Source organism: Pseudophryne corroboree, chromosome 8 (genome assembly GCF_028390025.1).
Source record: "Pseudophryne corroboree isolate aPseCor3 chromosome 8, aPseCor3.hap2, whole genome shotgun sequence".
Taxonomy (NCBI): domain Eukaryota; kingdom Metazoa; phylum Chordata; class Amphibia; order Anura; family Myobatrachidae; genus Pseudophryne; species Pseudophryne corroboree.
The window spans coordinates 427320005-427335107 of record NC_086451.1 but is presented as its reverse complement, the minus strand read 5'-3'; the positions used below and the strand labels follow the sequence as shown (position 1 = coordinate 427335107).

At 47.5% G+C, this 15103-nt stretch overlaps 1 protein-coding gene across 4 annotated transcripts in view; it reads right to left on the bottom strand.

The window, feature by feature from the left end:
* LOC134949427 (uncharacterized) overlaps positions 1-15096 on the bottom strand; it is an 86110-nt gene extending 71014 nt beyond the window's left edge. Inside the window, exons 1-4 of one of the 4 annotated variants that reach the window (XM_063937991.1) lie at positions 14966-15096; positions 12952-12993; positions 9320-9449; positions 7988-8215 (exon numbers count right to left, since the gene is read on the bottom strand). In XM_063937991.1, the coding sequence (XP_063794061.1) occupies positions 7988-8215; positions 9320-9394 (303 nt within the window). In that variant the 5' untranslated portion in view covers positions 9395-9449; positions 12952-12993; positions 14966-15096. Of the gene's footprint in view, positions 1-7987; positions 8216-9319; positions 9450-12951; positions 12994-13315; positions 13379-14144; positions 14254-14965 lie in introns of those variants that run through there. The other 3 variants (XM_063937988.1, XM_063937989.1, XM_063937990.1) reach the window with 3 other exon arrangements.
* Between the last annotated feature and the right edge of the window lie 7 nt (positions 15097-15103).

The following is a 15103-nucleotide window of genomic DNA, read 5'->3' as shown; positions in this document are numbered from 1 at the left end:
CGCGATGCTATTCTGCTAATATCCTTAGAAGCCTGACGCAAGTATGTAGCAGATTCTTGAATGTGCTCCGCCAACTGTGTAATCTCTTCTAAGCTGTTCTCCTCCTCAATAGCTTGTACAATACGGCCGGACCATGCACCCATGGCCTTGTTGACCCAAGCACATACGATCGCAGGTCTCTGCGCTGCACCTGCTGCTACAAACATTGATTTTAATGCAGCCTCAACTTTTCGGTCGGACGCATCCTTTAACGTAGTTACGTTAGGAATTGGCAAGATTGTCTTCTTTGACAGTCTCCCTAGTGAAGCATCCACTACTGGTGGAGACTCCCACTTGTCCATTACACCCCTAGGTAGGGGGTAAGTTACCTGAAAACGTTTCGGAAATTGAAAACGTTTGTCCGGATGTTTCCAAGCCTCCTCCATCTGAGTTAGGAGGGATTTAGGAATGGCGAACGCGGCTGCTCGCGGTTTCTGGGATTCGAACAAGACGAAATCTTCTGGCTCCCGGACTTCCTCTTCCTTAAAGCTTAGGATGTCCTTTACCGCGTCAATTAAGGAGTCCAGACCCGAGATTGCCGAATCTTCTTCAGGAAAATCGGCGTCTAGGTTAGGTTCAATTAACTCACCTTCTTCCGTTTCCAGAAGAAAACCCTCTTCCTCCTCAGTTTCTGTTATAATAGGAAGAGTTCTTTTAATAGCCCTGCGCACACTCGTTTCTGCGTGTGCGGGCGGCGTTAATTTGATGAGAAGTTCCTCCATCGTCTTTGAGAATCCCGCAGCCCATTCTGATTGCTGCTTGCGGGATTCTGCCATCTCCTTGGAGATTCTATTCGCAAGGTTATCTTCCCATGCTTTAGCCTGAGCACTGCTCCCAGGTGTAGCGTCCCTGTCTAAGCAGGAGTCGCACACCCCGGAGCTGCCAACCCGCGTGCTCTTCTTGTTACATTTCGTACAAACATAGCAGGTCTTTGAGGTCTTGGTAGCCTTAGACATGTTGTTTCTCTTTAAACTCCTTATCGGAGTATTACACAGCGCTTTCACCCTTTAAATTAGGAAGCGAAAGAACTGGGAGATGACGGAAGCAAAGGTATTGGAACCGGCTGTAATTACCTGACCCCTCTTTTGTTATGAAGGGAACAGGTCAGTAAGAGAAAAAAATAAATTTCTAACACCAGCCGACTCTCAACCCACACACCCCAACTGTATTTCAGCTACGATGTTAGAGTTGGGATTCGCTTGCTTCCGTGAATTTTCTGCGGGATCTTTGAACAGAAGTCCCTTGAAAATATAAATTGTAAAGTTTTATTACTTTTCAGGAGATCCTCATATTTTTTAATATATATATATATATATATATTTTCCACCAGCATAGGGAGCCTCTCTAACTATCTGTTAAATAAACACTGTATTATTTAGTCAGTGCAGCAGGGGGAGCAGAGTCTGTATTAAGCTCAACTTCCCTGCTGGTTTCTCTGGGGGGAGGGGAATGACCCATCCCTGATCTCCCTTGGCGCCATAATTACTAAGTATGGCCCCTTAACTTTGCGCTCCCTAAGCATTTCTAAACCAAACTTTTATGTGAGAGGTATCTTTCTTTACAGTGGGGAGCTCCTTTATGTTAAGCTTCCCCGCTGCTTCTGTTGATCGTGACATTCTTTCTGTTGAAATTCTTTTCTGCCGCTGGCTGTGTGCGCCGAGCCTCTCAGCGCTCGGCTGACACACTTCTCCCCGCTCTCCGGCGCGCTCTGTACCGCTGACTATCTAGCCGGCGCGCGCTGTGTCACTTTCTAGCTGCGCCGCACTGCTCCCTGAGCTCCGTCTTCGGCTGCCAGCTGCCGCGCGCCTCTGCTGTCGCTCCCTGTTCTATGGACAAAAGAGGCTGAGTCGCGCTACCCTTCCTCTGCACCCGCTGTCTATCTATCAGGGGACAATCTAAGCTTGTTTTAGGAGTAAACCGAAACCAAAAAAAAAAATATATAAGATACTCTTTTCTATGTCTACCTCTTTCCTTCACCAGTACTCACTGTTAGAAGGTTGGAGGATCTTCTGTGCAGAGATGCAGGTCCCTTCAATAGGGATCTTTGTCTCTGTTAACGTTTGGTAGCCTTGTCCCCCTTTTATTAGGGTTACGCAGCCCCTATAGTATTTTCTTTTCAGGAGCTCCGCTGCTCCACGTGCTATCACCTCAGCACAATTTTTTAAACTGAGGGATGAGGGATGTGAAGGGGGAGGAGCCGGCTGTGCAGACAATGCTAATTTAAGATTGTGCCACACCTCCGGTTCAAGGCTTCACACCCCTAATGTATAGGACTCCAGTGTCCCCTAGTGGATGAAAATAAGATTTTACTCACCGGTAAATCTATTTCTCGTAGTCCGTAGTGGATGCTGGGAACTCCGTAAGGACCATGGGGAATAGCGGCTCCGCAGGAGACTGGGCACAAAAGTAAAGCTTTAGGACTACCTGGTGTGCACTGGCTGCTCCCCCTATGACCCTCCTCCAAGCCTCAGTTAGGATACTGTGCCTGGACGAGCGTACACAATAAGGAAGGATTTTTGAATCCCGGGTAAGACTCATACCAGCCACACCAATCACACCGTATAACTTGTGATCTGAACCCAGTTAACAGTATGATAACAGAGGAGCCTCTCGAAAAGATGGCTCACTACAACAATAACCCGATTATTTTACAATAACTATGTACAAGTATTGCAGATAATCCGCACTTGGGATGGGCGCCCAGCATCCACTACGGACTACGAGAAATAGATTTACCGGTGAGTAAAATCTTATTTTCTCTGACGTCCTAGTGGATGCTGGGAACTCCGTAAGGACCATGGGGATTATACCAAAGCTCCCAAACGGGCGGGAGAGTGCGGATGACTGCAGCACCGAATGAGAGAACTCCAGGTCCTCCTCAGCCAGGGTATCAAATTTGTAGAATTTTGCAAACGTATTTGCTCCTGACCAAGTAGCTGCTCGGCAAAGTTGTAAAGCCGAGACCCCTCGGGCAGCCGCCCAAGATGAGCCCACCTTCCTTGTGGAGTGGGCATTTACAGATTTTTGGCTGTGGCAGGCCTGCCACAGAATGTGCAAGCTGAATTGTACTACAAATCCAACGAGCAATAGTCTGCTTAGAAGCAGGAGCACCCAGCTTGTTGGGTGCATACAGGATAAACAGCGAGTCAGATTTTCTGACTCCAGCCGTCCTGGAAAGATATATTTTCAGGGCCCTGACAACGTCTAGCAACTTGGAGTCCTCCAAGTCCCTAGTAGCCGCAGGCACCACAATAGGTTGGTTCAGGTGAAACGCTGACACCACCTTAGGGAGAAACTGAGGACGAGTCCTCAATTCCGCCCTGTCCGAATGGAAAATCAGATAAGGGCTTCTACAGGATAAAGCCTCCAATTCTGACACGCGCCTGGCCGAGGCCAGGGCCAATAGCATGACCACTTTCCATGTGAGATATTTAACTGATTTAAGTGGTTCAAACCAATGTGACTTTAGGAACCCCAAAACTACATTGAGATCCCAAGGTGCCACTGGCGGCACAAAAGGAGGCTGTATATGCAGTACCCCTTTTACAAACGTCTGAACTTCAGGGACTGAAGCTAGTTCTTTCTGGAAGAAAATTGACAGGGCCGAAATTTGAACCTTAATGGACCCCAATTTCAGGCCCATAGACACTCCTGTTTGAAGGAAATGTAGGAATCGGCCCAGTTGAAATTCCTCCGTCGGGGCCTTACTGGCCTCGCACCACGCAACATATTTTCGCCAAATGCGGTGATAATGTTTTGCGGTTACATCCTTCCTGGCTTTGATCAGGGTAGGGATGACTTCATCCGGAATGCCTTTTTCCTTCAGGATCCGGCGTTCAACCGCCATGCCGTCAAACGCAGCCGCGGTAAGTCTTGGAACAGACAGGGTACTTGCTGGAGCAGGTCCCTTCTTAGAGGTAGATGCCACGGATCCTCCGTGAGCATCTCTTGAAGTTCCGGGTACCAAGTCCTTCCTGGCCAATCCGGAGCCACGAATATAGTGCTTACTCCTCTCCGTCTTATAATTCTCAGTACCTTGGGTATGAGAGGCAGAGGAGGGAACACATACACTGACTGGTACACCCACGGTGTTACCAGAGCATCTACAGCTATTGCCTGAGGGTCCCTTTACCTGGCGCAATACCTGTCGAGTTTTTTGTTGAGGCGGGACGCCATCATGTCCACCTTTGGTTTTTCCCAACGGTTTATAATCATGTGGAAGACTTCTGGGTGAAGTCCCCACTCTCCCGGGTGGAGGTCGTGTCTGCTGAGGAAGTCTGCTTCCCAGTTGTACACTCCCGATAAGGATACTGCTGACAGTGCTATCACATGATTTTCCGCCCAGCGAAGAATCCTTGCAGCTTCTGCCATTGCCCTCCTGCTTCTTGTGCCGCCCTGTCTGTTTACGTGGGCGACTGCCGTGATGTTGTCCGACTGGATCAACACCGGCTGACCTTGAAGCAGAGGTCTTGCTAAGCTTAGAGCATTGTAAATGGCCCTTAGCTCCAGGATATTTATGTGAAGTGATGTCTCCAGGCTTGACCATAAGCCCTGAAAATTCCTTCCCTGTGTGACTGCTCCCCAGCCTCGCAGGCTGGCATCCGTGGTCACCAGGACCCAGTCCTGAATGCCGAATCTGCGGCCCTCTAGAAGATGAGCACTCTGCAACCACCACAGGAGAGACACCCTTGTCCTTGGTGACTGGGTTATCCGCTGATGCATCTGAAGATGCGACCCGGACCATTTTTCCAGCAGGTCCCACTGAAAAATTCTTGCGTGGAATCTGACGAATGGGATTGCTTCGTAGGAAGCCACCATTTTTCCCAGAACCCTTGTGCATTGATGCACTGAGACTTGGCTCGGTTTTAGGAGGTTCCTGACTAGCTCGGATAACTCCCTGGCTTTTTCCTCCGGGAGAAACACCTTTTTCTGGACTGTGTCCAGGATCATCCCTAGAAACAGAAGACGAGTCGTCGGAATCAGCTGCCATTTTGGAATATTGAGAATCCAACCGTGCTGCCGCAACACTACCTGAGATAGTGCTACACCTACCTCCAACTGTTCCCTGGATCTTACCCTTATCAGGAGATCGTCAAAGTAAGGGATAACTAAAACTCCCTTCCTTCGAAGGAGTATCATCATTTCGGCCATTACCTTGGTAAAGACCCGGGGTGCCGTGGACCATCCAAACGGCAGCGTCTGAAACTGATAGTGACAGTTCTGTACCACAAACCTGAGGTACCCTTGGTGAGAAGGGTAAATTGGGACATGAAGGTAAGCATCCTTGATGTCCAGAGACACCATGTAGTCCCCTTCTTCCAGGTTCGCAATCACTGCTCTGAGTGACTCCATCTTGAATTTGAACCTCTGTATGTAAGTGTTCAAAGATTTTAGATTTAAAATCGGTCTCACCGAGCCGTCCGGCTTCGGTACCACAACAGTGTGGAATAATACCCCTTTCCCTGTTGCAGGAGGGGTACCTTGATTATCACCTGCTGGGAATACAGCTTGTGAATGGCTTCCAATACTGCCTCCATGTCGGAGGGAGACGTCGGTAAAGCCGACTTTAGGAAACGGCGAGGGGGAGACGTCTCGAATTCCAATTTGTACCCCTGAGATCCCACCTGAAGGATCCAGGGGTCTACTTGCGAGTGAGCCCACTGCGCGCTGAAATTCTTGAGACGGGCCCCCACCGTGCCTGAGTCCGCTTGTAAAGCCCCAGCGTCATGCTGAGGGCTTGGCAGAGGCGGGAGAGGGCTTCTGTTCCTGGGAACTGGCTGATTTCTGCAGCCTTTTTCCTCTCCCTCTGTCACGGGGCAGAAATGAGGAACCTTTTGCCCGTTTGCCATTATGGGAACGAAAGGACTGCGCCTGATAATACGGCGTCTTCTTATGTTGAGAGGCGACCTGGGGTAGAAACGTGGATTTCCCAGCTGTTGCCGTGGCCACCAGGTCTGAAAGACCGACCCCAAATAACTCCTCCCCTTTATAAGGCAATACTTCCATATGCCGTTTGGAATCCGCATCACCTGACCACTGTCGTGTCCATAACCCTCTTCTGGCAAAAATGGACAGCGCACTTACTCTTGATGCCAGTCGGCAAATATCCCGCTGTGCATCACGCATATATAGAAATGCATCTTTTAAATGATCTATAGGCAATAATATACTGTCCCTATCTAGGGTATCAATATTTTCAGTCAGGGAATCCGACCACACCAACCCAGCACTGCACATCCAGGCTGAGGCGATTGCTGGTCGCAGTATAACACCAGTATGTGTGTAAATACATTTTAGGATCCCGTCCTGCTTTCTATCAGCAGGATCCTTAAGGGCGGCCATCTCAGGAGAGGGTAGAGCCCCTTGTTTTGACAAGCGTGTGAGCGCTTTATCCACCCTAGGGGGCGTTTCCCAATGCACCCTAACCTCTGGTGGGAAAGGATATAATGCCAATAACTTTTTAGAAATTATCAGTTTTTAATCGGGGGAAACCCACGCTTCATCACACACCTCATTTAATTTCCCAAATTCAGGAAAACTACAGGTAGTTTTTCCTCACCGAACATAATACCCCTTTTGGTAGTACTCGTATTATCAGAAATGTGTAAAACATTTTTCATTGCCTCAATCATGTAACGTGTGGCCCTACTGGAAGTCACATTTGTCTCTTCACCGTCGACACTGGAGTCAGTATCCGTGTCGGCGTCTGTATCTGCCATCTGAGGTAACAGGCGCTTTAGAGCCCCTGACGGCCTATGAGACGTCTGGACAGGCACAAGCTGAGTAGCCGGCTGTCTCATGTCAACCTGCTCCGCCTCCACATCATTTTCCTCCTAATACATGTCGACACAAACGTACCGACACACAGCACACACACAGGGAATGCTCTGATAGAGGACAGGACCCCACTAGCCCTTTGGGGAGACAGAGGGAGAGTTTGCCAGCACACACCAGAGCGCTATATATATACAGGGATAACCTTATATGTGTTTTTCCCCTTATAGCTGCTGTATTGTTAATACTGCGCATAATTAGTACCCCCCTCTCTTTTTTAACCCTTTTCTGTAGTGTAGTGACTGCAGGGGAGAGCCAGGGAGCTTCCCTCCAACGGAGCTGTGAGGGAAAATGGCGCCAGTGTGCCGAGGAGATAGGCTCCGCCCCTTTTTCACTGACTTTTCTCCTGCTTTTTTATGGATTCTGGCAGGGGTTAAACTTCATCCATATAGCCCTGGGGGCTATATGTGATGTATTTTCGCCAGCCAAGGTGTTTTTATTGCTGCTCAGGGCGCCCCCCCCTAGCGCCCTGCACCCTCAGTGACCGAAGTGTGAAGTGTGCTGAGGAGCAATGGCGCACAGCTGCAGTGCTGTGCGCTACCTTGGTGAAGACAGGATGTCTTCTGCCGCCGATTTTCCGGACCTCTTCTTGCTTCTGGCTCTGTAAGGGGGCCGGCGGCGCGGCTCTGGGACCGGACTCCATGGCTGGGCCTGTGTTCGATCCCTCTGGAGCTAATGGTGTCCAGTAGCCTAAGAAGCCCAATCCACTCTGCACGCAGGTGAGTTCGCTTCTTCTCCCCTTAGTCCCTCGATGCAGTGAGCCTGTTGCCAGCAGGTCTCACTGAACATAAAAAACCTAAAACTAAACTTTTCACTAAGCAGCTCAGGAGAGCCCCTAGTGTGCACCCTTCTCGTTCGGGCACAAAAATCTAACTGAGGCTTGGAGGAGGGTCATAGGGGGAGGAGCCAGTGCACACCAGGTAGTCCTAAAGCTTTACTTTTGTGCCCAGTCTCCTGCGGAGCCGCTATTCCCCATGGTCCTTACGGAGTTCCCAGCATCCACTAGGACGTCAGAGAAAGAGAAAGTAATGATCAGGATGTCAGCAGTTTTTCCAGTAAATTGTACTATTAAGTAAAGCCAAGTCCACAGCCCTATCCCCAGTGATAAACTTACATGCCCACCTCCGGCAGGTGGCTGGAAGACGGAGTCTAGAAGCGTATTCTCCGCGTTTCTGCTAGCCCCATGGGTGGGTTGGTTAGAAGGGTATGAGCCAGCGTCCCCTCTGAGATGAACCTGCGAGTCACTTGGAATCTCTACAATGGAGTTTCTTGTTGGGCACAAGTCTCCCGAAACCTGAGGTACGCATCTATACGGGACTGGCTTCTTCACAATCATGTATTCCTAGAATGAAGGAGGCAGTTACCACACGGCTGGTAGGGTTGAGGGTACAAGTAGGGTTGGGGTTACCCAGACTGGATGGACCAAGTGCTTGTTGTCTGCCGTCAAATTCTATGTTTCTGTCATATGGGAATATTGGTAGAATAGGAGAAAAAACAAAGGGGGTAATGTACAGATGTGTCCTAGATTATTGCTCCTGTCAGGCCAAACTCTCTGTCCGACAAGTCCCGTGCGACTTTGCCCCCAAAAATAAATATATTATATATATATATATATATATATATATATATATATATATTTAAGACTTTGTGATAGTGTAGGACCTGCATGAAGGTGGGGCACCTTGGAGATCGGTTTGCAGGCTTCCGTGCATTGGCCAATCCACTAACTAAACCCCCATCATTTATTTATGGAATTGTTGAGGTTAAGTGAGCTTACTTTGGTGTTTGTATATATATATATATATATATATGTATATATATATGTATGTATGTATGTATGTATGTATGTATGTATGTATATATATATATATATCAAAAAAATAAAGGGAACACTAAAATAACACATCCTAGATTTGAATGAATGAAATATTCTTATTAAATACTTTGTTCTTTACATAGTTGAATGTGCTGACAACAAAATCACACAATAATTATCAATGGAAATCAAATTTATTAACCCATGGAGGTCTGGATTTGGAGTCACCCTCAAAATTAAAGTGGAAAAACACACTACAGGCTGATCCAACTATGATGTAATGTCCTTAAAACAAGTCAAAATGAGGCTCAGTAGTGTGTGTGGCCCCTCCCGCCCCACGACAGCCTCTGCCTGTCAGACTTCAAAAAGATGCCTGGAACTAGCAGAGTCACGCGGGACCCTGCGGCTCATTTGCACCAGGTGTCTCGCGCCACATGGTGTACTGAGGTTAATCAGAGGACAAACATCTTTGTCCTATCATTTTATAGAATGCAAACTCAAAACTGATGGCCATCTTCTGCACTCTTTTCACTGACTGATACATCACCCCCATAGTGATAAATGTATTTTAGTAGTAGGCATACAAACAAGACAACGCACAGCTTATGGCGGTAGCGGGATAGTTCTCACCTCTCCAGTCATCAGGTAGATGATCTCCAGTATATGGTTTATGACCTTCTCAGTCTGCATAGTGCACTTGCTCATCTCCTGACCACCACAGCGCGAAGCCCCTCACCACTCGTTCTTGTGCGACCTCCAGCTGACCGGGATTAGATATGTATATGCTCAATATGATGGATCACCACACCACAACAAAGCCGCCAATTGGCACGTACCGCAGCTATAAGATAGAGCTATTGTAATGTGCAAAACCAGGGATCGTACAGAACACAAGGCTATACCAGTATTTTAATGGGGAAAGGCTTATCCACCATACGATGGGTTTAAATTATGGCCTTGTATATCTTTCAGCAGAGCGCAGCATCATTCCAGGGCCAATTAAAGTTGCCTTGTTGGCTGGCAGTGCAGCAGTTGTTCCGCAGCTGCTCCCCGTCTGTCCAGCAGCACTTTGTGGTGGAGTAAGTCTCATGAGATAATTACATCATCTCATGAGACCACTAGGATAAGACCTCCGCAGCCGGCCAGACGCTATTGCTTCAGGGTCAAGAAGAGAATGTGGAAAGGTGGCCCAGGCTCCAAATGCAGCCGTCTAGAAATTGTATACTAGTTGCAGTGCACCTTGCGGGGCCCGGCCTTTTTGTTTTTCTGAGTCCCCAGCTGCCATTTTTGTGCAAAATATGGGCCATAGCATGTAAGTGTGAACACTGTATTGCCCATAGCAACCAATCACAATCTAGATATAATTTTGTAAAATGTACTACACAAATGATAGAATTTAATGTTGGTTATATGCAACTCCTCCACTTTTCCTATTCTGGTGTGCTAAATATCTCCTATAGTAACAGTTGCAGTAGGACCCATCAAATTAGTGTCTGCTGAAGGTGGAAAAATCACTCTAAGTTGTTTTCTGCACCTACCTTATATATAGAAGATTAGCCATTTACGGCTTGATTCAGAGATGGACAGAAGTTCAATTTTGCATGCAAGCAGCACTGATTTTCCATCCAATCTCTAGGAGGGGCAAGCAGGAGACATCTCAACAGAAGAAACGCCTCCTGTGCACGTAACCACTGATCCATCAATGATCCCAGTCCTGGCGCCAGTCTGATCAGGGTCTCAGACAGGTAGATTCTGGGATGGATCTGGCTACAAAATCCCGGATGCGACCTAGCAATTCGGTGTAAAAGCTGTATCAAAAACACTTATCAGCTAACACTTAGGTTCCCAAACTTGGCCCTCCCTTAGGACCCCAGACAGTGCATGTTTTCCAGGTCTCCTCACATCATCTCACATAAAATAATTAGCTCCATCTGTGGATCTTTTAAAATATGTCAGTGAGTTGGTGGCCTGGAAAGCGTGAGCTATTTTGGGTCCTGCGGACAGAGTTTGAGAACCAGTGAGATAATATATACAGCTATGACTGTGCCAGCATTGAGAGAACCACATACGAGTAAGCTTACCATACTATCCCTTTAAACCAGGACACTCATGAATTACACAAGTTCTGTGGCTGACTTAATTCAAGCCTGCTTTTCACCTTGTTTTAATCAGCCATGGAACATGTGTAATTCATGTGTCCCCCAGTTTAAAGAGATCGTATGGTAAGCCTACATGAGGCCACTGTCCACAGAGATTTGGCCACTTTTGGAGGGGTAATTCAATTGTTTGAAGTCTGGGCCTTCCTACCTCTATGACTGTTATCACCCAGTTGGTTATTGTTATTTCAAATTGTAAAGCGCAACGGAATTTGCTGCGCTATATAAGAAACTGTTAATAAAATAATAAATAAATAAGTCAGCTGGGTGTTTGTTAGATAAAAAAAAAAAAAGAAGAAGGGGACAGGAAAATACAGACACCCAACTTACTTTTCAAACAATTGAATTCCCACCTTGGAATCTCTGACACTCACTTCCTATAATATGTGCTAAGATTTTCTTTTATTTCTACTCCATCTACTGTACTAACATCATATCTGACTGCATTATCTGGCAGAACTATTATCTTTGAACGTTTTTATTGTGATAGATCTTATCTTATACATTGTTACTAGTTAATGTATACAAATAAATTTTTTCTATTTGAGGTCTAATAAATCATGTTTTTATACTACTGCAGCCTGGAGTTCTCTCAGCCTGTGGGCATGATATACTTAAGCCTAAAATGCAGTAAAACCCCAGAAAATCCAGTTTTTAGGGTCTTTCCCAAATTTCCATATGTACCAAGCTCCGGAATACATCGGAGATGGCGGGTAACGCCATCTGTGGGTGGTGTTACCCACTACAAGCCTATGCACTTCTTTTTGAGATTTCCTCCGATACCCCTTTCACATTTCAAATGCCGGATCCCACCTGGGAATTGGAAACGGGTTCTTCCCGGGTGGGATCCAGCATTGGAGCCTTTGCGCTGGCTTCCCGAACCGGCAATATGCCGGGTCGGTTGCTATGGCGGCGGGGGGGCGGAGCCGGCAGCGGGGGAAGCGCTGGGAGATGAGCCTTCTTATTACCCGGGTTGAATTACCGGGTCAGGCGACCCCGGGAATTCTCCTAGGCCCCTTTCACGTCGCACACTGACCCGTGTTGACCCTTGTAATATGCTGGGTCGATACCGGGTTATTTTTGCGATGTGAAAGGCGTATTAGAGGGATTGAATTCGCCTCCGTAGCTGCTGCGTCCCTCTGCGCACTCCCAGGCCTTAAACCTGGAAGTCCCGACATCACAGACGGCAGCTCTTACCGGGCAATCCTTTGGGATACTAATCGCATATGTAAGTACATACAGTATGTGATTAATATGTATGTGGTAAGTGGCAAGATGTGGATACGATGCGTAGTACTTCCCACCCTGTACATTTATATAGGGTCCATTTCAGAAAGAGGTGCAGACACTTTTGTTCTATACAGCAATTTAATTAACCTCAATAATGGTGCCTCATCCACTATATAGGGAGAACAAAATTTATTTAAAAGGAACGGAATCAGTAAACGAGTGAAATTAAGGCTGGGTACACATTATGCCGACATGTTTGCCAACAGAGTGGCAGATATGGTAAGCACACACACACTTACATATCGTAACCTTGTGGCAAGCGAAGCGAGACACCGAGCCCAAAGCGTAGCGAGTAAAGCGAGCCCACGAGGAGACGCGTTTCTACAAATAGTGGTTCCAGAAGAATAAACTATCCACACTAACCCCAAAAATGTAACTAAAATTGTGTCGACCATTTTCATGTCAACCTTTTGACCCTTACCAGTGTCGACCTTTCATGTCAACCATATGAGGTCAGCCAAATGACTGTAGATCTTCTATACTAATAGGCATCAGCTTGCTGCAGAGCCGAGCCGTTATGTCTGGGAACAATGTTGTTCATAGACATATCGGCTGTACACACCCACCGATGCACTACATATATATTGCCTGTTTAACGGCTTGGGTGATATATGTATTAGTGTGCACCCAGCTCGCGACACTTGCTCTACGCCAGGTCAGCCCTAGTACAGAACAAGCTCTTCAGGTTAGCTGGGAGACTATTATGTAACCGGTCACTGACAGCCCAGATTCAGTGCTTTGTCCCCGGAAATCTATGGGGATTGTTCACAATGCAGTTAATTCAGGATATTTCTAAGCTTTAGACGCCATTCTTACCATCTGTCCTTATTCCTTAGGACTCTATGGCTTATTGAAGACCTGCAGTAAAAATAAAAACGTGCATTACAATCAAGTTCTGAAAACATGACATGATGGAAGTTGTAGTGCTTCTAGACATTACTGTGGATAGAATGCTCAGATGCAGGAACACAGTGCGGATAAAGAGGGAGGAGGGGGGTAGCTAAGAGGGGGCGTGGCTACAATCCATCTGGTGCCCTTTACATAAAGTATGCGCTGCCCCATGCAGAGCGGGCAGTGTATTCCTGCCCCCCACCCCTGTGCACATGTAGCTCTGCATAGCCTGCACTTGCATGAACACACCCTCAAAATGCTCTGCTCATGAATTCACCACGCAACTTACTATTGCAGTCATCCAAAATGCTCTGCTCACGAATTCACCACGTAACTTACTATTGCAGTCATCCAAAATGCTCTGCTCACGAATTCACCACGTAACTTACTATTGCAGTCATCCAGGCTGAAGTCATTAACTGTAATTTGTCACCAATCAATACATCCCAGGCAGGGGCACCACAATGTTTCCAGGTTGGGGGTGGACAAGATAGAATTTAATGATGGCGTACCTAAATTGCTGAATGTTGTCCCCCCTCAGGGGCAACTTGACTTACCTGCCACACCCCCTACCTGACAGAGATAGATATATCTATATAGATATATCTGTTTATATAGGGAGAGGGAGAAAGGACGCACTGCGACCCGTGACCCAGAATATTGACTGGTCGTCTTTGAAATATTAGGGGGGGGGGCGCCCCGTTCCCTTCCCTGTTCTGACATCTATGAGCCTAGGTGACTGCAATAGCCAGTTGCAGGTAAATTGGTGAGAAGCTTTGTACTGGGTGGAAATGGTTATGTTGGGGGGGGGGGGGGGGGGGTCTGTTTTTTTTTTTCACAGCTGCAAGGTTTCGGTATTCACTTAGAGGACCTCAAAAGCAAGTCTGATTTTTCCTAAACTCATTGTTTTTAGGGAAAATCACTGGGGCTTGCTCTGGAACCCCAGCGACACAACCCCTCTGGACTAATTAAGCAATTGGAAGTGACCAATTAGCTTAATCAGTCAGTAATTACTCACTTTCCGAAGTGGGGTCTTATTCCAGCGTTAGGAGCCGGTGCTCTGTAGCAACATAGGAGTATGCAGTGCGTGTGGGGTGTGTATAAGTGTGGATTTATACCTGCCTACCCTCCCGGAATGGTCGGGAGGCTCCTGAACATCAGGGTGCCAGTCCGAGGGAACTTGATGACATGAGTCGTGCTGGCAAACCTGTTGTGCATGAGTGTGTGTGAGTGCCCCCCCCCCCCCCCCCCCCCATCCAGTGTTATCCACCCTGGAGCCGGCTGCGAGGGATAACTACACCTCCCAGCACCCCTGGAGCCTCCCAGCAGCCCCATCCTCAGTGACAAGCTAGAGGTTAGACCACCCTGTGCCGCTGGGTTTTCAGCGCTGAAATTCTAGCGTCCACTTTTTTTAAAATTGAATACTGTCGGTATCGGGAGTGTATGTGTGTATATATATATATATATATATATATATATATATATATCCCATGTTTCATAACCATTTCTTTACTAAGTAAATGACCAGCTGTAATGAAAATGCCCTTTCAGTGACTCCTGTACACCAGAATATAAATGTGCATGGTGAAAGCTGTGCTGTGCAATGCAGGAACTGGTGATGCAACATGCAGGCAAGTGTACTCATGAGTGAAGGGCCCTTGGGGGAAACCTGTACAGTCCAAGAGAAGGGAATGTTCCAGAATGTGAGACAAGGACTGGACTGTAGCATAAATGGTGTGAGCAGGATCAATGCCCAATGCCCCCCCTGCAGCCTGTGTGTGTGAGTCCTATGTGCCCAGCACCCACTGGCTGCTCAGATCCTAGCCTGCTGCAGCTCCCACAGCCTACTACAAATGGCTGCTGCTCCGTTAATTAGCCATCATTATTAGCAGCAGCACAGTACTAATCCCCTACAACAACATGATCTCTCTGCCCATACCTGTTCCAGCCTCCTCCGCCGCTCTCTCGCTGCTCATTGGCTGCCGCCGTGATAGCCTAGGCTCCCAGTGCCCCGGGCGCCGCTGGGGGCTGTAGTCCAGAATCCTCCGTTCACTATTGATCAAGTACCACGGTGGAA